The sequence below is a fragment of the Camarhynchus parvulus genome, chromosome 3 (assembly GCF_901933205.1).
Source record: "Camarhynchus parvulus chromosome 3, STF_HiC, whole genome shotgun sequence".
Taxonomy (NCBI): domain Eukaryota; kingdom Metazoa; phylum Chordata; class Aves; order Passeriformes; family Thraupidae; genus Camarhynchus; species Camarhynchus parvulus.
The window spans coordinates 63702636-63727576 of NC_044573.1; the positions used below are offsets into that span (position 1 = coordinate 63702636).

At 40.8% G+C, this 24941-nt stretch overlaps 2 protein-coding genes across 2 annotated transcripts in view; one reads left to right on the forward strand and one right to left on the reverse strand.

Moving 5' to 3' along the window:
• Nucleotides 1–24941, forward strand: part of MCM9 (minichromosome maintenance 9 homologous recombination repair factor) — a 48085-nt gene that overhangs the window by 18110 nt on the left and 5034 nt on the right. Inside the window, exons 7-10 of the mRNA XM_030944909.1 lie at nt 15792–15966; nt 18192–18394; nt 19428–19631; nt 21084–21166. Of these exons, the coding sequence (XP_030800769.1) occupies nt 15792–15966; nt 18192–18394; nt 19428–19631; nt 21084–21166 (665 nt within the window). The remainder of the gene's footprint in view (nt 1–15791; nt 15967–18191; nt 18395–19427; nt 19632–21083; nt 21167–24941) is intronic.
• ASF1A (anti-silencing function 1A histone chaperone) lies at nt 1819–12793 on the reverse strand. The gene is made up of 4 exons (XM_030944910.1): nt 12350–12793; nt 8755–8870; nt 4131–4307; nt 1819–2247 (listed from the first exon to the last, which is right to left on the reverse strand). The coding sequence occupies exons 1-4, from the start codon at nt 12456–12458 to the stop codon at nt 2035–2037; spliced, it is 615 nt and encodes a 204-aa protein (XP_030800770.1). The 5' UTR covers nt 12459–12793; the 3' UTR covers nt 1819–2034.

Consider the following 24941-nt stretch of genomic DNA (forward strand, 5'->3'; position numbering starts at 1 on the left):
ATGCTTCTAAAAAGCCTTCAAGCTACCAGTGGGATGGATTCTGGTTACAGCTTGTGCTTGGATCATGTTTTCATCTGAATATTCAACAAAGGCAAGAGTTTGAGGTAGCCTTAATTTGAGGCAGACTTCACAAGCTTGTCAATCCTTCAGCAGATAACTAAGTTATTTACATGCTTACATTTATGAGATATCCTAGACAGACTTATAAATAGAACATAAAGTGCATGAAAAATCTCAAAATGTCACTGCAGGCCTAAAAGTTGCAATATAATTGAAAATCAAAGATAAGGTTCACGGAATTCCAGCCCTCAAGTGAAGTAACTGCTAGTTCAGGGAACCAGTTGTGTTAAGTCCTACCAATGAGTGTTAATATTTTTAGATTTTTGGTTATCACTTTAAACAATGAGATAGAGATTGTTAAGAGCACATATTAGAACTAGGCCTCCAAAGATTAATGGATTCCATTAATTCATTCATCCACCCTAGATGTGTACTGCTGAGTTTCCATACAAGAAAAACATTCAGATCAGGTAATTTCTTTCCAGTTTCAAAACCACACATTTGAAATGCAGACAATTTCACTAATGATGTGGGAAGACAGAAGCACTGTCTGGGACATCTTCATCCCGTTAGAGAATGCAGAAAGAGAAGAGAAAGCATTCTGTATTTATTCAAAGCTACATTGTCAATCATCATGAAATCTGCCTTTTTTTTAAAGGGCCCAGAACCTACAAAGGTTCATAATTTGGGCAGTGACTAGTAAATAGAACTATATTCCTGTAATCTGGCATGACAGATTACAATTTGAATGCACATACAGGCACAGTAAATATAAATAAGGCTAATGAGGATTGGAAGGAATAACTAAATTCTTAAGTGTCATAATAATGACTTAAGTCTTGACAGGTTACTGCTTAGTTCCTTTTATCTTCAAGGATGCCTCAGGTAATAGGGATGTCTCACTGCAAAAGCTTCAGGGCAAGTAATGTATTCTTGAGTGTCTCATGCCTGCCACAACAGGGTTTATACCAGTAAACAAGATTGCCTTAAAGGCTAGAGAGAAAACAAAGAAGTTTAGAATTCCAGGTGTTTCAAACAAATGAAAGAAAACACCCAAACTCCTTACTGAAAAAGACTACAATAAAGCATGCCTGAAAATAAACATACTAACCAGTGGTGATCCACAACAGTCTCACAGAAGAACATATTTGGGATATTCACACTGTTGCTTTTGAGGCTTAGAATCTTCCAGTAATTGCTTGCATCCTTCCAACCACTTGTGTATGGTATTAGGGTGGCTGAAAAGGGGCTCTGTCTTGAGGTACCCACCCCAATCCACATGAAACACTGTCCTGAACAAAACCACAGTTTGACTTAACAGCAGCAGCAAGAGATTAAAAAAAAAATCTTAAAATCTAAGATAGCAGATGGTAAATCTCAAATTGCAGGCTTTAAGTAACAAGTATGTGCCTTGAAAGGAAAAGAAGCTTGCACCTAAAATTATACTGTGCTGTCTGCTTTCAGAGCAAAAGGACATTTTTGGACTTCGTTATTAAGAGATACTTTCTTTCTTTGCACTTCATCTAATGACAGTTCTGTTCTTAAGATGCTATTAAAGGACACTTTATATTTGGCAATCTGGATAGCAGAGATGAGGACATGGCACTAATCCTTCATTTTGCCTGAATGTTTTAACTTTTAAACTTTTTTTAGCTTTTAATAGTGCTTACAAAGTAAGGGGGGAGGGGAGAGAATACATATACTTTAATCAGGTTTGGTTTAGACCACATAGAATAACACATTAGGAAAAAAAGGCAATTACTTAAAAATAGTTGTATTTATATTTCATAATCTGCTGAAATACTGTTTGTTGGGTTTTTTCTGTTTGTTTTTTTTTTTTATAAACTTTCTACAGGATGTTTTCAAACAAGTTCTTCACATTGCTTCAACTATGTACTTATGGAATTTGAGGGAAATAGTTCTGGTTGTTTTTACAGTTTAACACATATACAGTACCAAAAGGATGGTGGTTAGTCACATGCAGTCCATATGAGATTCTAACATAACATTTAGTGAATTTTCTGAAGTTGACCACCCCTTCGATGCTGAAGGTAATGCATCTGTGGAAAGCAAGGACTGTAGATTTGGGTTACTGCTCTCTGCATCTTCCAGTTTTTCAGTGTTGTCCTCCCAATTAATGTGGAATCTTGTGACTCTGGGATTAGATGCCAAAATATTCCTTTGAAGCTAGGAAAGAAGAAAATATTTGGATTGTAATGTGTACATCTAAAACTGGAGTTCATATGCATATTGATTTTTTCCTTTTAGTCCCTATAGCCTTGTTTGCGTAACAGTTTGTTTAAAAAGGGAATTCACATCAATGTGAATCTGTAGCTACTACCTATGGATTGGAAATGTGCTTACAGTACACCACTTACTATTTTCCCTACTATTCTCCTCAGCAAAATAACCACTTTCTCAAGAGTGTTTTAACTGTTCTGCAAGGTCAAGGCTGTGAAAGAGATCCACAAGTAAAGTGCAAGTGTTTATTATTTTATCCAGCTTTTAGTAAAGCAAATAAATTCTACCCCCACAAGGATTTTGCAAACCACAGTACTTCATCAAATTCTGCATCAACTTTATGGTATTTGCAATACCTATCAATTCCATAAACTTCTCGTCTTCATTTAAAAGTACAACCTTATCTTTAAACTACCAAACTTTAGACTGATTTCACTAAGAGGATTTATCAACTAAAGCTTTAAAATAAAAACATTTCTATTTGGAAAATACTAACACTGTGGCAGTGGACATGATTAGTCATCTATCTTATTCTCATGGCTGGCCTTCATTTTCTTTTGAAAACATGTGGCACTTGTTTATGTATCCAGAAAAAAAAAAAAAAAAAAGGTGATTTCCTCCTTATTTTGAAAAGGGGTGAAAGATTATGTATTCTTACCTGGAGGATGGCAACTTAGAGCCAGTGGACACTCACTATGGTATTTCAGACTGATCACAGGAAAGGTTTGCTTTGTCCATTTTATTCTCCAAGAAAGTATACTCTCATTAAGTATTTCCTGACCCTTTACACTAACTAAAAGACTATTTCTTTTTTAGAAGCTGGTAGAGCTTATTGCCCAATAATTAATCAATCACTTTAATAACCTTCTACTTGTGCACTTACATTTTTTCCCCAAGGCACATTAAGGACACTATACAAACACATGGTAGCTTTTGCTGTTCTCTTCCATAGCAGCAAAGCTAGCTTTTTATATAAACAGAGAATCAAGATAAGTAGTTCTAGGCATTCTAAATTCAAGTGTTTAAAGGGAGACACCATTTTGGCATTGGCAACCAACATAACAAATAAGTTATGTTTTAAGTGAAAGAAATAAAAAAGAAAGGAACGTATGCAAAGTTTAAGAATCCTCAAACTTTACTATAATTTTCGGTAATTTTTTTTAGTACCTGATCACTGAAAATAAAGTTAAGCATAGAAAAACATACTATTTCATTTCATCTTCTAATTCTAGTCCTGGTTTAATTATTACCATGAAGGACATATGTTTTTATAGCTTCATCTGTATATTTCCTTTGTCAAATTAGACATTTATCAGATAATGATCTAACCAGGCTACCCATGTTCTCTCATTTTACACCTAATTTGTTCTTCAGTTTGTTTGTTAAAGTTTTGCAGAAACTGTAGCTCTGATACTAAAACAGCTGAGTAACAGCTGTAGTAAATAAATATCTACAACTTAGTTCCAGGTTGATGGGCTTAGAAAAAACATTATGATGGTTGATGGGCTTAGAAAAACATGTTTTTCTGAAGAACACAGCCATTTTATGAACAGTGGTGCAGGTGGGAATAAATCCAATAGTTTATTTCACAGTCAGTGTGAAAGTACAGCCAAGTCTTCAGGATGGTGGAAATTTTTGATGGTGTCTCAGTATACACTAAATTTCTGACAACTACATGGCACTTGCAGTCTGTCCCCCCAAGTATTTTCCATTATTTGATGCCTCATTCCATGCACTTAATGAAAACACTTGGGGCTTGGGTTTGTTTCTCAAAACACCTTTTCTGTAAGCATACCTCTGACACATGACTAAAACAAAACATGCCTTACCTTAGAAAAATCTGGCTTTACTGGTGGATTCTCTCTCAGTTCTGTTTCAGTGTATTCATTGTTTACATAGTAGCCGACTCTAATAAATTCTTGACCTCGGTAAGTGCATGTAATTAGCACAACTGTTACGCCTACTGCATCTGCATCTGGAATAAGCCCTGGGTTAGGTGCATCAGCCTAAATGTGAAAGGGAAAGATAAATTAAAATTGATATCACATGCCTACCTAGCAGGGGAATCTCAAGTAGTGTGTTTCAGCAGCTAAGTAGTGACTATATTTAAAATTGTTCAAGTTAACCAGCAAATATACTGCTTTCACAACACCAACCCTAGATTTAGAACACCATCCTCCAACAACAGAATTGGAATAGAGAAAAATTGTTTGCTGACATTTCTCATGGGCAAATGGCCAGATTTGATCCAAAACTCCTTTTAAATATATGATCAGCTGAACCATTGCTCACACAGGGGTACCAACATCACTCCAGTCCACAGTTCTCCAGCCCATCCTGGTAATTTAGTAGAGCAACATTATTTTCTCATACACCCTCAAGGTTGAATTGGTCTGTATTTAGGCTCTTAACAAGACTATATCCTTAAAACTACAGACTGCAAATTATACTTCAGCAAGAAAAGGGATGGGCTATGGTAAGGTTTGAGCTGTTCCAGATTTCTAGGAAAGGAATTAACTACTTTCTCTGGCTTCACTCCTAATACAGTCATTAAAATTTATGCAGTTAACTGCATCATCTCTCCAAGACACCTGAACATTTTTTACCAGTATGCAAACCTAATTAATATGCAACTGATACCATCTTCCTCAGTGTCCTTACTTACCATGGCTCTGCAGTTACTTATCAATAAAACTTGCCTCATAAAATGTGGCTCACATCACTGCGTTAAAATGCCTCCTAACTACCACATCTATTGATAAAATGTGATGCCTGATTCTGCTGCAGGATTTAAAGTAACAGCAATACAGGCACAGTAAAACAGCTTCATATTTACAGTTCCACATGAAGATCTGAAGTCAACAGTGAACACCCATGTTGTGAGAACAAGCTGGTATTAGTAATGTGTGTTCAGATGGTTTGGGTGTAACAAACCTTGCCTAATGACAGAGGATGAATGGAATTAATTCCTGTTGTCCCTCTCATTCCTACTTTTCTATAGTATTTATATGCTTCAGCATGGTGAAATTTGGGAGCTGCTGCTCATGCAGCATTGGCATCTACTCTTTGCCACTTCAATTTTAAAATTGAAGTGGCAAACAGTAGATGCCAATGCTGTATGGCCTTCAAACCAGTCTAGCTTTTTGTGAGAAGCTGTAGGCACTTTGCACAAGAATTAGATGAGTCAGACCTCTCGGGTAGAAATACACCCAAGGGAGGAGAAGAAACCAGGGAATCAGGTAGAACTCCTCTTCCTCCAGCCCTGAAGGAAATAGAAAATTACTGAATGGCTTTACAACTAGCATAGGGGAATGGAAAAGATGGCCAAGAAACAGAAAAAATGCAGAAGCTTGAGGAAATCAAAAGAACTGCCAATACAGTTTAAATCATTACTTTAACTCAGTAGGCTTGTTCTAACAGTGTCCAGAACTATGTGATCACTTTAAATTCCACAGTAATGGGCAACAGAAGAACCATACTCTGTTTAACTCCCCATTAAACTCAACTCACATTCTAATGTAGGATCTTAGTCTTCCAGGTTCCCACTTTTCTGTCTTGTAATATCCTATGACGGTTCTGAACCCAAGGAAATACTCTGTTCTAATCCTACTAATCTCTCAAGCATTGTTTTGTTGCATGAAAAAGACACTGAAGACTGTTTAAAACAGTTTTTTCAGATTTTCAACTTCCTGGTTTTGTCAAACTTCTTAATTACTCAGGAACCAAAGATCATACAGAGATGACAGAAAAAAAGAAGAGCTTGCTATGACCAAATGATAAATAAGCAGATTACCTGCAAACAGATATTTTGGTAGGCAGAGGCAGTAGATTAATTTTTGCATAAAAATCACTGTCTTAATATGCCGTAATTATGCTATAAATTACTTAAGAATTTGATGAAATCTGCCCACATGTTGCCTTGATTTATCTTGCTTTTCCACATATTTATTCTCATAGCTCTTGCTGCAGAGTAGGTAGCAAAGGTTATATGTGCACTTAAGGACAGTAAATTATTTATGCGTTTACATGCTCAAAAAGAAGTTTCTGTGATTTTATTACAAATTCCCAAGAGAATCAAGAAGGAATCAGGTTCCACTATGTGTATCTTGGGATTTAGAAACAAATAGGCCAAGCTGTGGGCCTTTGCTATTGAAACCCTTTTAAAGGTAATGTTTTGGGGTTTTAAAACAAAAAGCTGCTTTTCTAAGTCTGAAAAAGCACATTAATTCTCCATCTCTCTGTCAGGCTGAATTCCCAACCTGTTTCACATCATTTTTTCATCTAAGGTATTTTTGTCAGCCTTGGTAATCTCTCTGTGTGGTACTCCATTTTAGTTGCTATTTCAGCCATTTTCCTATCTAGAAAAATCTACAACAGATTATCTAAAAATTTTATACTCCACTGCAAAGGTCCTTTCCTTATGCTATTCCCCATGAACACAATCTCTTTTCTTTGTGTCACATGCCTCCTGCAGTTCTGTGCTTTGCCCTATTCCTGCCTTCCCTTGCTTTTTCTCTCCGTATCCCAGGCTGCTTCAGCTTGGTGAATAAAATTGCTTCAGTCATCAGCAAAGGCTTCTTGCAGCACTTTGGGTTTTGGTGGTTTCCTGTGTACACATGTGCCAAGTCCTACCCTCACCTGAAATCCAGAGCCTTTGAAGCGTAATATACTCAACCCAACCATACTTCCGTAAGAAATAAAAAGTATATTTTAACAGATGGAATCTCTTACAGAACCTACTCCAGTCTAAGCAAAATCTCTACACATCCCCTCCTAATTTAGCTGTAGTATCATTTATAACCACAATACAATTACTGAGTCCATTCTACAGAAACTGCAAGAGCTGTAAATTTAATTTGAGACCTGCCTAATCATACAGCCAAAACATGCCTTTTTTAGGCACCTGCTCCTTCCCATCACCATCAGCAAGGAATCTTTGGACCTTTGATTGAGAACAGTGCATCTTCAAATTAGAAATGTAAATGCCAGCTGATTTTCCACCATACAAACACAAGGTAGCCCCTCTGAGAGCAACAGAGGATCACCTGTTTCTGGCCAATTAATGCCATAAGCTATAATGGCTTGATAATGGAAAAACTTTTAATAAATGATGCATTTGTTACACATCTGCTTTATTTGTAGTGTGGAAAAATTAGGCCTGGCTCCAAAACCAAACAGAAATGTTTCAACACTGATTTGGGTGTATGTGGTTAATAAATGCTGCAACACCCAGTCTAATCCTATTCCTTAAGCCTGTTCTTTAAGGAAAAAACCAAAACAAAAAGGCCCAGAATAAACAAACACCTGCAAAATGCCAAATAAACTACCTTTCCTAGAACTTACAGGATTAATCAGGATTGCCTCACAAATGTTGGTATTATTTTAGACTAGTTGCAGCAATCATGAGAAATAAGGGAGTCAGCACTTTGGTGTTCTTTAATGCTCATACTTCAGCATGCATTTGCCTTTAGTTAAGTGAATTTATAGTATTTGGGAAAACAGCAGAGTTCTTATACAATAAGACATACTCAGTTTCTATATGATTTTTTATCCAATGGATTTTGCTGTCAGTTTACAAAAAAAATTCTATTATTTCATAGAGAAAACTAGTTTTAATAAAAATTATAGTTTTGAATAAACAGACTAACAAAAACACCCCACCACCACAAAAGAAGTTATCCCAAACAAAAGAAAGCTTCTGTAAGAATTCAGGCAAGTCCACTTCAGGTTTTCCCCCCAGCTTCTCACGGAGTTAAAACAGAAACAAGTCTAGGCCAGTAAGTCATCTTAGTGTTTCTCTTGCCCTGTTTTCTTTTCCTTCGTTATTCCTTATTAACTTTTGGTATTAACAGCAGTATTTTATAGGACTGTCACATGTTCTAGACCTACACACTTGTGTCCTAAATACCTCCCATTTACCAGTGCATTTCTATCTTTATTTTAGAAATCACTGTATTTTGTTATGATTTAGCATGCTTAGCCAAACATCACAGTTGACCATGTGTTCTGCCAAACAGAAACAAACATCTTGATAATTCTGGTTGAGTTTTACAATTAGTTTGTTAGTCTGATCCTCTGAAGGTGTTGTGTACATTAACCTAGTGCTCCTGATTGTCTGAAACTGCCACCAGCAGCAGACGAGGTGAGCCTGATGGTGCTGGTGTAACCAGGCACCTGGCACTGCTGATTATGAACCAGACTGGTTAAAATTATCAGTAGCTATGGGAACTGCGCTTTTATCAGTTATTATTGATACCACAAATAAAAAAATATAACCAGGAAAAATCAGGGGCAAGAAGCACAAGCTCAAGAACAGATTTTAAAGGAAGATATATCATACCTGAGGGGCTCACTGCAATTTTTTTACCATTATTTTTCAAGTGCCTCTTAGTTTGATACAGTTATCCCTAATCGAATTAGCACAACTTTTAGAAAAGGTTAAATCAAACTTACCTGAAATACAAACATGTGTCTGCCAGCAGGAACAGGTCCAACTAAAACAGAGTCTAACACCTGATCATACTCTTCACTTTCAGCTGAACCCACATAAATTATTTTCCATTCCAAATCTACATAAAAAAAAAGAAGAAAAAACCAAACATTATTTATCATTACAGTTAGGGGGTCTTCCACTCTTGCCCGCCTACAGTTTTGCATAGCCTAAAATTACTTCTTTGGCAACAAGCCTAAAATAACAAGGACCTGTCTTCATCAGAAAAATTTACTGATGCCTGACCCTCATGAAACAGATCATCCCACTTTCTCTCTCTAGTCAGAAGTACCACAGGAATCCCTCTATTTTCACAGTGAGGTTAATTTTCAAAAGTTATACAGAGAGCAGGGCCCTTTTACTAACTGGGAGCTGTGTTGAGCATCTTCTTCTCAAAGTCTGTCAGAATGGCTGCAGCAGAGGGGTGATGCCTATAAATCATCACATCCTTGAATACTGACTAACCTCCCAAAACCAAAATTCCCACCTTGCACATACACACCTCACAGCTTAAATTACACAGATCATGGAAGGTAGTTAACGGAGTAAGAAACCCACTGGGTAAGCTCCCAGCACACTAACTGTATGCCCCCACTCCTTCATATGAGACTTGTGTTACCTGGGAAGTACATAAAATTGTGACAGCATGACTAGATCATATTCTTAAAGACAGTGATGTTTAGATCTTATCTACACCCTGAAACTGAATTATAGACAAAAAAAAAAGTGTAATTTTGCTTCTTAAAGGCATGCACAAAACCCTAAAGTTTATCACAATTCAGTGTTTTCTAACTCAGCCTCTTCCCCACAGATGTTTTAAAGTTGAAACTGCAAATTAACCCAAATTAGCTCTTCCTGGGTCAGATTTTCACCTTCCCTTTTTGATTCAAAAACCAGTATTATTCACACATATGAAACTAATCTTGCAAGACAGATTTTGGGGTTATTAAAACAAGAGAGGAAAAAAGAGACGACCATTACAAAAAACTATAATTAACACTTCTTAATTAAGCTGTTGTTTCAGAACTGTACTTTAAAAACATCCATGGTGTATTTCTTTTTTTTTTCCCCTGTGAACAATGCCCTGATTGCCTTTGCAAAAGCACAAACCTGTAAGCCATTACATTAACTTGATTAGTACACTCAGCAAATCCAGAGGTCTGCCTCATGGTTTCTGGATGCAGGAATGGAATTTAAGCATAGAAAAAAAATTAGCACTTGAAACAGAACTTGACTGCTTTAAGATTGCAACTCTCTTTCCTCATTAGTGAATTCTTCTTGCTTATTTTGTTTACCATTAGTGCAGGTTTTGCAGGTTTAACTATCATAATAAACAGGGCTTGGGAAGGGATTTTACTCTTCTGTACAACACAGCAGTTTCCTAGTACTGTACTGTATCAGAGATTTTATTTACCTTTTAAGCATGAAGTACTAGCTGTTGTCAGTATTGCATGGTACTCATCCAGGATAATTAAGGAACTTTCTTGTCTGCATCTGAGGACAAATTACTACTTACAAGAAGTGAGAACTTTTAGGCTAAACTGCTTAAGACTACCACACCATCCTGTGCCATTATTCTAGGAGAACAGTATAAATCTTGTTCTAAACAACTCATAGTACTAAACCTAGACTTTTTAAAAATAAATTTTAAATGTTATTCAAGTATGTTGATATAGAACAACCACTTTAAGAAAGAGGGCTGGAGTTTATGGATTTATTTTTAGGATCAGTGTTGCAGAGCACGGGCTGAAAACAGCACAGTAAACAGATGTATTAGCATAGGAAAGCTGAGGCAAGGACTTTTTATCAAGTATACAATGGCAGCGTTTAATCTTATTTGTAAATGTGAAAGATAGCAGCGCTCATCCCTAATTTATCCTATAGTCTTAATTTGCATGTTGGTGGGGGAAAGGAGCTGAGAACTCAGTATTGGACAATCTGTAATTCTTCTCATGACTATCCAGGATTAACATAAGTCCTGAGTGTGAGGAGCGCATCACATACCGCTGTGCACAACTGGAAGGAAAAGCCTAACATATTGCACAGAGCCCCTGTCAGGGGCACTGCCACCTGCCATAGCAGTTGCCACGGAGGGGTCCGGTGCTCCCCCTCGGATGGGGCAGGCTGACCGGAGAGATCCAGCCAGCAACGTGGCGGGGCATGGAGCACAGCTCCAGCCGCTGCGTCGGTCAGTTGCAAGAAGGCAGGAGACAGGCTGAGGAGGCCTAGAGGAAACCCTGGCTCAGGCGAGACTTCCTCTGAAGTTCCCGCCACGGCGGCCGTCCCTCCCTCCCGCGCTGTCACCATCCCGCCGGCACGCACGAGTACGCGCTGCTGCAGAGGCAGGCGGGGTGAGGCGACTTAAACCGCAGCGATAGCGAGCCTGCCATGGCACCTTAGCCAGGACAGCACACAATTCCCCTTCTCCTCAGCCCTGCCCTCGCCCCTCCGCCCGCGGGGCTCTCTGGCGAGCAGGCAGCACTGGGCTCCGCCGAGTGCCGCCCGGGCAGTGTCCTCTCCCGCTCACAGGCAGCCCGGCCGGCCGGGCGGCTTCCTCCTGCTCTCGGGGCAGCGGCCGGTCCCCGGCCCGCCGGCGGGCACGAGCGCCCCGCACTCCCTCCCTCGCCCGGAGCCGTTCGAAACTCCCGCCCGCGGGGCGACGCGCGGCCTCTCGGGGCGCGTCCTGCGACCGCCCGGGGGGCGGCGCTGCGGAGCGCGGCCGGGGCGAGGGCGGCTCGCGGCCCGCCCGACTCGGGGGGAAGGCGGGAGCGCGGCGGCGGCCCCGGCTCAGGACCGGAGTCCCCGTGGGGCGGCAAGGCCGGGGCCATCCCCCACCCGCTGGCGGCTGCCGGTAACTTTCGAGTGACTTCCAAAAATAGTGGCAGGCGGGCGGCCCCCTCCCCCCAGGCGGGGGCTCCCGCAGCCAGCGCTCCCCTCCGAGCCGTGCCCCCTAACCCCGCGCACCTACCGCGGCTGCCTGCTGCCAGCATGCGGGGCCAAGCAGTCAGCCCGCCCCTACCTCCCACCGTGATTTTTAATTTTTTTTTAATTTTTTTTTTAGTATTAAAATGGAGCACGAGGCCATCGAAACGCATCCCCGCGGAGCGTTTTCCGCGCTCCGAGTACCGCCGGGGCTAAACACGCAGCATCCCGTGTGCCCGCGGGGATGCGCGGCCGCCGAGCACGGTTCAACCCTCCTGTCTCCCGCTCGCTCCCCCCACGCACACACAAAGCTGGCAACATGGCTACCTCCACTCTAACAAGTTCCTCGCAACTTGAGGCAGCTCGCCGCCTTGCCGATGGCGGGGAGAGGCGGCGGGCCCGGCTCGGCGCCCAGAGCGGGCGGACACCGCCAACTTTCCCCAGCGCCGGGCTCGGCGGGAGCGGCACATCCCCTCGCCCGGCCGGCACATCCCCTCGGCTCGGCACGGCGATGCGGCCGAGGTGGAGAGACTGTGAAATTGTAGGCGCAGGCCTGTGCAAAGTTTAAGCCTTAAATGCCCCGAGCTCAGAGCCCCGGGTTGCAAAATCCGTATCGGGGAGAAAAATTCTACTCACCTTCAGACAGGTCCTCTATGCACTCGAATGTGATTTCGAACTGGAAAGGATTGTAGAAAGGAGAAGGATTATCCAACACCACTACATTGTTCACCTGAACCTTTGCCATATTTTGGAAAAAAACACAAACAATAGGCAGAGCGTGTTAACGCCGCGCACTAAAGTCCTCCGTGCCGGGCTCCTGCACCGCACAAGCCCCCGCGCCGCTGCCCGAGCGAGGCTGCAGGGCGGCGACTTCCACAAACTTTTTTTTTTTTTTTTTCGCCCCCCCTTTTATTTACACCGGGAACGCTCCACACTGTTCGCCGCTTTCCCTATTTCGCTCAACTACAGCCCATTCTGCCCCTGCTCGCCGCCAGCGCCCGCCCGGATTGGCCGCTCGCCGGGCGAGGGCCCTCCCTCCGCGGGCACGGCGGGCACCGAGCGCAGGCCAGAGCGGCCTCCGCGCGCGCCCGCCCCGCGCCGCCCCCGCCGCAGCGCCCCCGCCCGGCGCGCGCCGGCAACGGCCGCCAGCAACCGCCGGGGGGCGGGGCCAAGCCGAGGGCGGGGCCAGGGCGGGAGAGGATCCGGGCAGGCTTGAGGGAGGCGCAGGACGTCTGCTTCTCTGATTTCCAGGAAAAGGGCTGAGAGCTTATCTCTTTTCTTCTTCTTTTTTCTTTCTTTCTTTTCCTTTCTTCTGTGTGCATTAAAGTCCAGGCAAAGGGAAAATCAGGAGGAAAGATGTTATTATGCAACTAGTCAGCTGTCCATTCGTGACCAAGAGGGACTCTACCTTAATTCGAAAGCTGTTGCCTTGCAATGATTTTATTTAAAATAAAAAATTAAGTCCTAAGATGCTACTTTATTTCAATTGCTGGCATATATCTTATGGGACTGTGTTTATCCTGCCTGCCACAATAACTTTTATTAAAATTTATAAGGTTTAGATTAATATACAGAAGTCGCATCTTTTATCAGTGTATTGTATTTAAAGTTGTGAGCCCTATGAGCTGAAGAAGAAATTCATTTCCTTTCAAAGTGTTCATCCTCTGCAAGTTGTAAACTATGTAGGACCACATCCAGCTTGGAAAGTGCCCTAAGCTAAATGTTGAGGTTGGAAGAATAGTAGGGCAAAATATCATAACTAAATTAGAACCATGGGTAGAACAGGGACAAAACATAATCTTTTGTCCATTCACTTTAGGCAAAATGTTAAAGAAGCACTGTATCTCAACAAGACAAAAACTGCTGCAACTAGAGCTTATTTTGAAGTTTTATTTAACCTTAGTTATAAAAGGGAAGACTCAGAAGTGTTTAAAAGAACCCTAAGTGGTTTTTTTATATGCTAGGATTGTGCAGTATTGTATAAACAGCAACTGCAATGCTGGCTGCTTGGGAAGAGTGAAAAACTACTCTTAGGCCAGCACTCATGATGAAATTGTTCCCAACACCTTCCAGAACAAGCACTTCTGCTGTCAGAAAAACCAAACTAGTCTAATCAAGTAGGAAGGTGCATTAAGCTTTCAGCATCCCCTAAAAAGAATGTGAAAGAAAGCAGTGATTCACTCACAGCTAAACCATCTTGCCTATGGGGCTCCACCATGTGCGCAGGAGCACTTTCAGTTTTGGGGCAATTTCAGCCCTTTGGGTTTTTGTTATGCTTCGTTTGGTGGGTTTTTGTCTTCCTGTTTCCGTGCTGATTGTGCTGGGTGCGGGTGGTCCCAGGTGCCCCGCCAGCTCAGGGCAGTGGGGCTGGGCGGTGGTGCCAGGCTCGTGAGCCCAAGCCTGCAGCCCACAGCAGTGACCTCTTGGCCACTGGCAAGGGATATCCATGCTGGGATAGAGCACCTGCTCTGTCTTGCTGGGATAGAGCCCCTGAGCACAGCGGCCTTGGCTGGGGGGAGCCCCGGGGGGACGGGCTGTCTGCACGGCCGTGGGGGCGGCTGCTGGAGAGGCCACCCCAGGGGGGCTGTGCGTGGAAGCAAGCATGCCTGTCAGGAAGCCATCCCCTTCCTCTATTTGTAGAAGGCTCGTGTGCCCTGAAGCACTACGAGACAGGACATTTTGCCTGCACAGCAGCATTGCCAGTGCGAGGGCCCTGTGTGCAGTGCAGCGGGGAAGCCATCTTGTGTGGCGGCAGGAGCCTGCAGCAGAGGCCATCTCATGGCTGCCATGCACAGAGTGACACTGCAGAGCCAGTGACAGACACACAGCACTGCAGAGCCACTGATGTCCCTCAGGGCTCGGGGGGAGAGCAGAAAGTGCCCATGGCTCCGGGGGGCAAGTTGTGTACCCCACCACAGAATATCAGAAATAAATGCGCAACCAGGCTCTCGTACTGCCTGGTACCCCGTGTTTCTGTAATTCTGCCAGGTGATTGATTGCCCACTGTGTTCGGCACACAGTCCAGGAAAACCAAGAAAGATGGGACATAGTGGAGCAGATTCCTTATTAGAATTTGAAGTTCATATTGTGTCATCAGGAAGCATTTAATTCCAGTAACTTTTTGCTGGTCATTTGCAAGCAAATAGGTACTGTGGGCTGCTCAGTGATAAGAAGGTCTCTGTAGCTCTGAACCAGATGGTGAGGCAAGGGGGATTCTTGTGCAGGTTTTGCCATAGAATTCCAGGAGATTTTAGGCTGGTTGCAGCTTGTCAACTACTAGGATATTTTGGGCTGAACACTGAAATGGAAAAGAAGGACTAAAGATAGAGAAGAAGCGGGGAAATAGGGAATAGAAGGATTGGAGGGAGCTGCACATACTTGCTAATGAGTGGCTGTTTCCACAGTTGTGGAGAGGTTTTGACTGGCTATCCACCCAGTGGTTTTTTTATTTCTTCCTTTTTTTTTTTCTTTAATTTTTTTTTATTTCTTCCCCCATGTCATCTTTGGTCATCTTTGGATTTTCATTTTTGCTTAATGCTTAGAGGAAACCAAAAACTCATAAAGAAATTTAATTTCCTTACTTTATGGGAAAAATTTGACTCTGCTTTCTGGGGCCATGAGTTGTGAATGACAATTGAAATTTTTTTTTTCCAAACTTTGCTTTGCAGCTCCAAAATTTCTGTCCCTTTTAGTAGCTGATGTGAGGAGGACCTGAATGGGTCTGTTCCATAATTTTGGAATTTTTGCCCCAATTCTCATTATGATCTGCCAGATCTAGTCTTTGTATGCTAATCAGTTTTGTTCATTTAACAAAGTTCTAGAACAAGTCACAATCCAAGCATGGGAAGCTTAGCAGAATCTGCTCTACAGCTCCAGGCTAACCCACCTCAGCACTAGTGGGATTGCTTGCTGGTAGCTGTAAAGTGAGTTAAATTACATGGTAGAAGTACATGATGGAACTTTCCTGCTGGTTTGCCCTCTGTCCATGGCTCAAGCCGCTGTGCTGGGTCCCTTTCTTTCACTCAAGTTTACTCCTGCATTTTAAGGAAGAGACTGACTGAAGTATCTCATTCTTCAGGTTTGACAGTGACTGCTGTGAAGGAATTTGGGGAGTGGAATTTGGAAGCTGGAGCACTGGTGCTTGCAGATGGAGGTCTCTGTTGCATTGACGAGTTCAGTAGTATCAAGGAACATGACAGAACCAGTATCCACGAGGCAATGGAGCAACAAACCATCAGTGTTGCAAAGGCAGGGTAAGTGGCATGTTAGTACATGTGAGAAAACAACATGAGATTTTTCTCTTGTACTTACATGTTGAGGGATGCTGATTAAACATATCTGTTTTCTTCATTGTATGCAATAGTTTTGTTGTCAACAATATTCCTAAACTAGACAAGTCAGCATTTCATAGGACAGTGCACTAGACCAGGGGCTGCAAGCAATCAGAATAAATACATACCCTCTTCACTGCTGGGTTGTCAATCTACTGCTACAGGCCAGGGCAGTTTTCTACAAAGACTTGGCATCCTTTTTCTTGCCCTTTGCTGCAAGTGGTTGTAATAATCCTATGTGAAATGAGAAGCTTTGTGACTTTTTTTGTTGGAACTCAGAAAGTGGGGCTTCATTTTTCCAAAACCACAAAATCACAGAGTCATTAAGTTTGGAAAAGACCTCAAAGATCATCAAGTCCAGCCTATGACTGATCACCACCTTGTCAACTAGACCATGGCACTAAGTGCCATGTCCAGTCAATTCTTGAACACCTTCAGGGATGATGACTCCACCACCTCCCTGGGCAGCCACTTTTTCAGTGAAGAAATTCTTCCTGATGTCCAACCTGAACCTCTCCTGGCACAGCTTGAGGCTATGTCCTCCTGTCCTGTAAAATCCAGTAATATTGCTTGGTAACCAAAGCACATCAGGAGATTTCCAGGCTGCTGAATTTTGTATGTTGGGTGTGGCTTAACTGTAAACTCCTGGTTACTTTAAGTTCCTCCCTTTCTTTTTTCAAAGTGGTGTGTGTTCAAATTTTTTATCTCCCCCACTACCCCCGCCCACCACTTGGATCTTTGAGCTCATATTTCAAATTTTTTCATATTTTGTCAGTCATATGCAGCTCTTATTCAGGCCCAAATTATTTCCTGGCTGGTATTTCTGAAATCTCCGCTACTTAAAAGGCGTCACCTTTTCCACATTCTTTCCTGTCACCTTCCACTCAGCTCTTGCTCCAGTCACATCTTGGCTCCTCTAAGTGATCATATCCTTCCCTTATTCTGAGCATCTCCATCCTCTTCATCAGGCAGCAGACAAATAATCACAGAATATTCTGAGCTGAAAGGAACCCACAAGGATCATCAATTTTTAAGTGAATGGCCTGTATAGGGATTAAACCCACAACTTTGGTGTTTTTAGCACCATGCTCTTACCAACTGAGCTAATCTCAGGGTCATGTTGCTCTCACCTGGGTAATTACCAGCCTTTGCCAGCTGGGCACAAATACTTGGGATCAATATGGTCCTGTCTCCTTAGTAAGACAGGGACATATTTCAGCTGAGTTCCTTGTTGCAGTTTGGCTTTGATAGACCCAAACACAGTTTGCTAACTTGCACATAGATGCCCAGTTGCTCACTTTTGAGGACTACATATAATGAGGATTTTTTGAATACTAACTTAGCACACACAGGTTAAGCACCTTGTTAATTTAGGACTTATTTTGGTGCATGGGAGAATAAGTTTTTTTTCCTGTTGGGTATAAGCTAGTGGAAGATCTGTGGTCCTTCCTCCCAGTTACAGAAGAACTTTGGACGTGAGGCAGCAGTTACTCAGGAGCTGGCTAGAAATAGCTCAGTGACAAACCAAAGTTAGAATGCTTCTGCTGCTGCCTTACCCAAAAGGAGTGCATTTGGACTACTAGAGTAAAAATAATCTCTCCCCACATCCACAAGCACGTGCTAGGACATCATGGTTAAGAGTGGAAAATGGCTGTTTCAGTTGGTATGGCTGCCATCGCTGCTAACTTGGATTCATATTCTTGTTTATACACAGGAACAAAGCATACATTCATGTCACATTTTATTTTGCTCTCTTAAAATATGAATTAAGCAAAAGTGTTGCTTTCCAGCATTCAAAAGTATTTGTATATTGTACAATCTTGCAATGCAATATTTATTTCTGAAAAGTAGTGTTGGTTTTCACTATTTAAGGATCTAGCTGTATACAGGGATTTATTTGTGGCAATGTTGGTTGGTGCCTTTTGGTGTCCAGATCACTGTCTGTCTAGTTGCTATTCTCTGACTGAAAAATGCTGTACATATAATAAATATTAATACAATACTTCTGTACATTGTTTAGCTCTTATGGTCTTTCAAGATAAGATGGGCTCTTTATAGGATAAAACCACAAAAGTTTTTAAAAGCTTTGGAATCCTTTTCCCTATCCAATTTAATTCAACCATAATGTTCACCATTCCTTTCTCTAGCTTGGTGTGCAAGCTAAGCACGAGGACAACCATCCTGGCAGCAACAAACCCTAAAGGCCATTATGACCCCAATGAGTCTGTTTCTGTCAACATAGCTCTTGGCAGTCCCCTGCTGAGCAGATTTGACCTGGTTTTAGTATTGTTAGATACGAAGAATGAGGAATGGGACCATATAATTTCATCCTTCATCTTGCAAAACAAAGGTAAGAGTAGTCTTTTTAAATCATAAGGTTGGGTTGGGGTTTTTGTGGGGTGGTTTATTTTTGGTTGGTTGGTTTCTGGTTATGTTGCTTGTTTGTTTGGAGTTTTTTGGTTTGGCTTTTATTTTCCCTCCATTTTTTAGTTTGCTATTCTTGAATCTTTCAAATTAAGCAGTGTTTACATTTTTGTCATGGTAGGTTTCTGCTGTATGGTTGTTCTTCAAGTAGATCACTAATTAATTAAGAAGGGTGAGCTGAGAACCCTCTACTTTTACTCTGGGATCATTTATAAGAGATTTCAGCCTAGGCAGCTCAGTAAGTGGATTGTTTCCATCTCACACCTTTGCGGTGTTTGATCTGCAGATCCAATATGCCTTGCAACTGTACTTGCTATTAATCAGAAACTTTATTCAGGCAGAACAGCTCAGAGGTGCATGTGCTGCAGGGCTCAAAGAATGAGCAATAGCATTCCCTATGTGGAGCTTTGTGCTCTGGAGTGAGGGAAGGCAGTGTGATTTTATTCTCACCAGCCCCTTCCCCATCCACATCATAGAACATGGTTTCAATCCCCTTTACAGAAGAAGTGGTTAGAGAGAGCTTCTTCAGCTAGCTTCCTTTCCTTTCCAAAATATTTCCCTACAAAAAATGTTCAGAATATGGCAGGTAGCCCTAGGCTCCAAGAGAGTAGGTAAAACAGCCAGAGGAGGTGCATACACTCATGTAGCATCTTTCATTTTAAGGGCTCCTGAGCACTTGGCACTGCCTGTACCATCTGCTGGGCAGTGAGGCTGACAGCGGTTCTCTAGAAATTACTGGAGGCTTTACTGTGGATTATGATATGGGAGGGATCAGATGGTGTGTAAAATTCTGCACTGGAATTTGACCAAGTCCTTGAGGACTGGTGTACAGGCAGCCAGTGTGCCCCAAAAGTACAGTAATGTGTCTTTCATAGTCAACTGTCTATTTAGCAGGAGTTCTTAGGAAGAAGCTTGATGTCTGTTGTTATAGAATTACTGACAAGGGTGCTGTAATGCAGGCTGCCCAAGCAAATCAGAGAAGCTGTGGAGCATGGAAAGGATGAAGACCTACTTCTGCCTTATAAAAAGCATACAGCCAAAATTGTCTGATGAGAGCAACCTGATCCTTGTTCGCTACTATCAGATGCAGCGTCAGAGTGACTGCAGGAACGCTGCCCGCACCACCATCCGCCTGCTGGAGAGCCTGATACGCCTTGCAGAAGGTAAGGCCTTGGCATTTCTATTTTTAGGCTAACAATTAACCTTTATGAAAGGAATAGAACAGTATAATTATAGCCAGTAAGCAGAGGTGCAGCTTTTCTTTGGAGGTAGGGATAGGTGATTCGTGTGTGATCTTGTTTTATCCTTCTCATCTAAAGAGCCTCAGGGTTGGAGATTTTGTGTGAGAAAGGGTGTTACATTTAGACTATCAAAGCCAGTTTTAATTTTGACATTCTTCTCATGTATATCATAAATATTAAAACCTCTAGAAAAAGTCACATTCAAGAGAGAAATCTCAGAAATTTTGTGTCATTATGAGAGGCAATGTCAGGATTTACTTGGCTCCATTTGAGTCAAATTATTATAACAAGATAAGCATATTTTAAAGTATTAATAATCCTAAAATTAATATCACAAAAATATAACATATTTTTTGTTTCTTGAAGTATTAGTAGTCAAGCCCATATTTTGTCATACAATTCAAAAATTTCTAACTCTGAGTTCAAGTCATATTTCATTTACAAGAAAGAACTCAAAGGAAGCAGTAAGTCTCTGCTTAATTTATTTTATAAAATGGCGTCTCAATATTTTCAGGATGAATTTTAAAAAATGTACTGTATTTTGTATAGCAAGCATAAATGCAGTGTAGCGCCTCCTACTTTAGATGTCTGTGTTTTGTTCTCTGTTTTGAGGGAAAGACATTCTCCATTTAGGCGAAAGACATCCCTAACTTTTCAAGATTCACATATAATTTTCCCATTCAGTGTTTCTTCCCTTCTTATCAGTTCATGAGACTGGGGCTTTTAGTAGGATTTTGTTCTTTCAAAGTATTATTTAGATGGTATTAACTAACCTGTCTTTCTATTGCTGAATAAGAACTGAGTGTGCTTCCATGGCCAATTAGGAAAAAGGCTTCATGTGGTAAATTATTTGCATTATATCTATTTAGAAAAATCACTTTTATTTTGCTGAATGAAGAAAGAGAAGGAAGAAAAAAAAATAAAGCTATTGTAGAGAAAAGCATTTTAGATAATACCAAACCTCTGACACAGACCAGGTAGAGGAATAAATTTTTTATGACCTGTGATGAAAATTAGACCTTATTTTTTATTCTATGATGATCACATGTGCCTATGTAGATAAGGATGTTTCATATCACGCCTGTTGTGATATCCAGCACTTTACATTTTTTAACTGCAGAATTTTAAGCATCTTTATTCTGTCACTGTAACTGCAATTTGAAAATTACACCCCATTGTTCACTAGAAAAACTAATCCTTTGAGTTTCTGTTGAAATTGACATTGAAATCAAAATCATTGTATTTATTTTTAAGTTATGCCCATGCATGATTGTTTGAGGGCTGAAGAAATTTGAATATCTTGTTCCTTCTAGTAAAAAAACAAAAAATTGGTTTTTTACTTTGGTAACACTAGCTCCCATTTATTTTTGATAGCTCATGCCCGGTTGATGTTTAGGGATACTGTGACTTTGGAAGATGCTGTAACTGTGGTGTCAGTGATGGAATCTTCTATGCAGGTAAGGTTTCCTAAAGATGTTGCCATTGCTGCAATACCATGTTTAAGGGATTCAGTTTTACATGTACACATGTGCCAGCTCCCTTCTTCTCTTTGGAAAGGATTTTATGGATTCATGCAAAGTAGGCAATCAGAGACCTTGGCAAGTCTTTTTTAGTCCATCTTGATTGTTAAAATCCTTAAACAGAGATTATACTGAAAAATCTGGATTAGGATAAATGCCTGCTACCCTTTTGATAGACTATGCAGTCTAAGTGAAGTTTTGGCATACTGTTGGCTTTTGGTAGTCTACATTTTAAAGACATTTTGAGGCAGAAGTTGTGTGTATATCACTGTGTTTAATAGCCTCTGACAGGTTTTTCTTCCATGATGTTATATAGTCACTCACTAATTAGGTATGAGAGAACCAAATCATTCTTTGGAGCAAGTTCAAACAGTTTTCTAGACCTACAATTTATTTTGCCATTAAATAATTTTAAACTATTTTGGTAGTAATAGTAAAACTCAGAATACTTAGAAGACAAGTTTTATTCTTAGAAACCTTAAAATTCCAAAATTTGGTTGGTCTGAAAATCGTGCATTACAGTTATCACATGGATTTATGTAATGTTTCTGTGCAAAAAGGCATTGAAAAAATGTGAAGGGTTAGATTTTAGTTTACTGTAATATTGTTATTAGGATGTTGAAAAAGCAGCACATTTAGAATTAGTAAAAGAAACATGACTCTGGAGAAGCATTTTTTTTTAGTAGAAATATGGAAAATAATGTGGACACTATTACTTCAGACAGAATATTTTTAAAATAAATAAATCTTCAGGCTTTGGAGTAGGAAAAAATTACCATAAGCAGATTATCCAAAGTTTTATATATGGAGATTTTTAGCACATCTGAAATGTTTGTGTTTGGCTCTGTCAGAGATGGTGTTCTCCTCTACTCAGCTGACTGATCCAAAATGGCATTTCTTATATTCCTCTATAGGTTGATTTGAATATTTTCAAATTAAAACAGTTTTACAGAGCACCTATTAGTTCGATAGGCCTGAAAGACCTTTGTGGAAGTAGACATGCTCCTTTTTTTGAGACAAAGCTCTTCAGGATAGATGCACAAGTCACATATGGCAGGTAGGCACTTGTGATCTCCCCTGTCCTTTCACTGAGGGTTGAGAGACTGATTGCAGTTTGTGCCACAGATAATCTATTGCACAACGTTGCAAATGGAATTTATCTCAAAAATACTACAGGGCCTGACCTTATTAAGTAGGAAAATTATTTCACTGTCTGCTGCACTTCATCTTGCACTGTTTTGAAGAACTCAGCTTTTCAATGACAGCACTGCAAAGTTAAAATATGAAGTTGTTGAAACTGTAGAAGATACCACATTAGTCTTCATTAGCTATAATTAAATCTGTAATTAACTAGATGGAAAATTGATGGGACAGTGGCTTCAAATTAATATGGTTTGTAAAAGAATTTTTTTAACTGTGGGTCACTGTTTCATTTTTATACAGGCCTGCCCTCAAGGGCTGCAGGTTGACTTTGGCCTGGGCCAACCCACTACATTGTGTAAAAGTTTTTGTCTAATAAGAGTCAGTGAGAAATTTGCCTGAATTATGACTGCAGAAGACTACCTGGGAGTACTTGGTATGCTTACCATCTTTGCTCCACTCTTAGCTTCTTATGAGCAAGTAGGCAAACGTGTTCATTTTTGCTAGGAAAATGCAAATTTGAGATTTGCTATTTAAGGTCAGATTTTACTTTCCTCCTGATAAGTATGAATAATCACTCAAGTAGTTTCTTTTTGAAGGAAGTTGTTTACTTGTTATATATAAAAAAAGATAGAAGTAGCATGCAAAAATTTATTTTCAGAAACAGATTCCTTCTCTAGAAAAAAAAAAAACCCACAGCGTTTTGTACAGATACATCTTTTGTTTGTTGATTAATTGTCAGTCTCTAGAATGAAGTTGTAAATGAGGAAGTGCCAGTATCATTCTGGAAGGACTGGCTGCCACCTTTTAGCTCAGCAAACTCCCTCTTTGACACTGTCTTTGCAACTTCTACAACGATTCATGTTCTTGCCAGTATAAAACTGAAGTTCACAATTCTTCTGTGACTGGGTATTTCTTGTGAGCTCTCTTGGGAAGGAAGACTGTCACATTTTCATCATCAACCAACTTCATTGGAGTTTTTGTTTTGTTTTGCCCTCTAATTCACCTTTATATTTCTCTTTCCTACTTTGTTTTTGTGAGCATATTCCAAACCCCCCGGCCTGATCATTTCTTTGCCTCATTTTCTCTTGCTAGCATCATCTCCCTCCTTCTCTTGGTCATGTTTCCATCTTTGGTTTATTCTCTTTCCAATCCCTCTTCTTTTACTCCTTTTTGTAATTTGTCTTTCCATCTCTAGGCATTTTACACCTTTCCTTTCCACTACCTTTTCTTTTAAGATCCTCTGCCCTCAGTTTCCAGTGGTTTTGTCATATGGTTTCCCTGCTCTACTCAAAATGATGTCTCAAAATCTCAGAGGGGCAGGTATCTCAGAGACATGACCTGCAGCACAGGAATTAAACTTCACAGCTGTCTTCAATTCACTTAGAATTTCACATGTACACACAGTGTTTAAAAGAAGCTCCTAGTGATGGCCAAGCAAAGGACTGAAATGTCAGTGAGACATTATTGTAGCCCATGGCTGTATATCTCAGGATATACAACCAGATAGTCTTCTTTTTTTCCATTGTGTCTTAGGTCACATGTTGACAGTACTCAGTCTGAAAGCAACTATCTTTTGTCAGTATTTTGCTCAATATTTTGTTTATTACCTGCTGTTGTAAAGGTAATATTCTCAATTTCTTAACATATTTTCCTTTGGAATTCATCTCCAGTGGCCTTGAATATTCAGAAATACTGATTCACCTATCTTGACACAGTCCTTGCGAAGTGATGGGATGGTGCTACTCCTCCGATCTGGAGCTGAATTATGTACAGTCCAGAAGAAATTGTCCACTAGATCATAGCTCTGAGAGATGGTTGGTGCCCCAGTTTCAGAATAGCAGCACTTTGAGTGTTTGAGCGCATTTCCTGTTGTCCACAATTTCCTTCTGTGCATATACCATGTCAGGATCCCACTTAGAGATTTATCTTCTTTCTTTTCTTGACTGGCTCTTTCTGAATCACAAGAACTGGAACATAGCATCAGAGGTGGAATCTGGTCCTCCTTGTCTGCTTTTTATTGTTCTAACCAAGAGACTGAGTCTCTGCCTCATTCCCTATGAACCTTCCTGAAGCAAATACAGCAGAGGGGTTCTGCTGGATCCTTTTCCATGCCAAGAGACTGGTGCTTCTATGTGCAACAAATCTATTGTGTTTCTGAAGTGATGGGTGAAAAAATCACCAAGTGGTAACCTCAGTGGGCTGCATTAAAGGTTGCATGGACAGCATGTCCATTTTAGCATGTTGTAGTTTTAGAGAGCTTTAATAAGCCACAGAGTGATGGTTTTCAATGTAATTTTTTAATATAATATTTTAAAATTGCAAAATGGAAGAACTGGAAATGACCACAATTGAAGATGTGTAATCCCTGTGATGCCATAGGTACCAATTTCTGGATCTAGAGACTTCACTGACTTTTGCTATTGTGCCCATGGCACTTGATACACATCTTGTTCATCGGTTGTAATGAGTTTTATACATTAAACAGGAATGGTAAATGCTAGCTGATCTGTGGCAAAATAGAGGGTTTGTGGTATGAGGTGTTTTTTCCAAAGAGCAATTAACTGCAGAG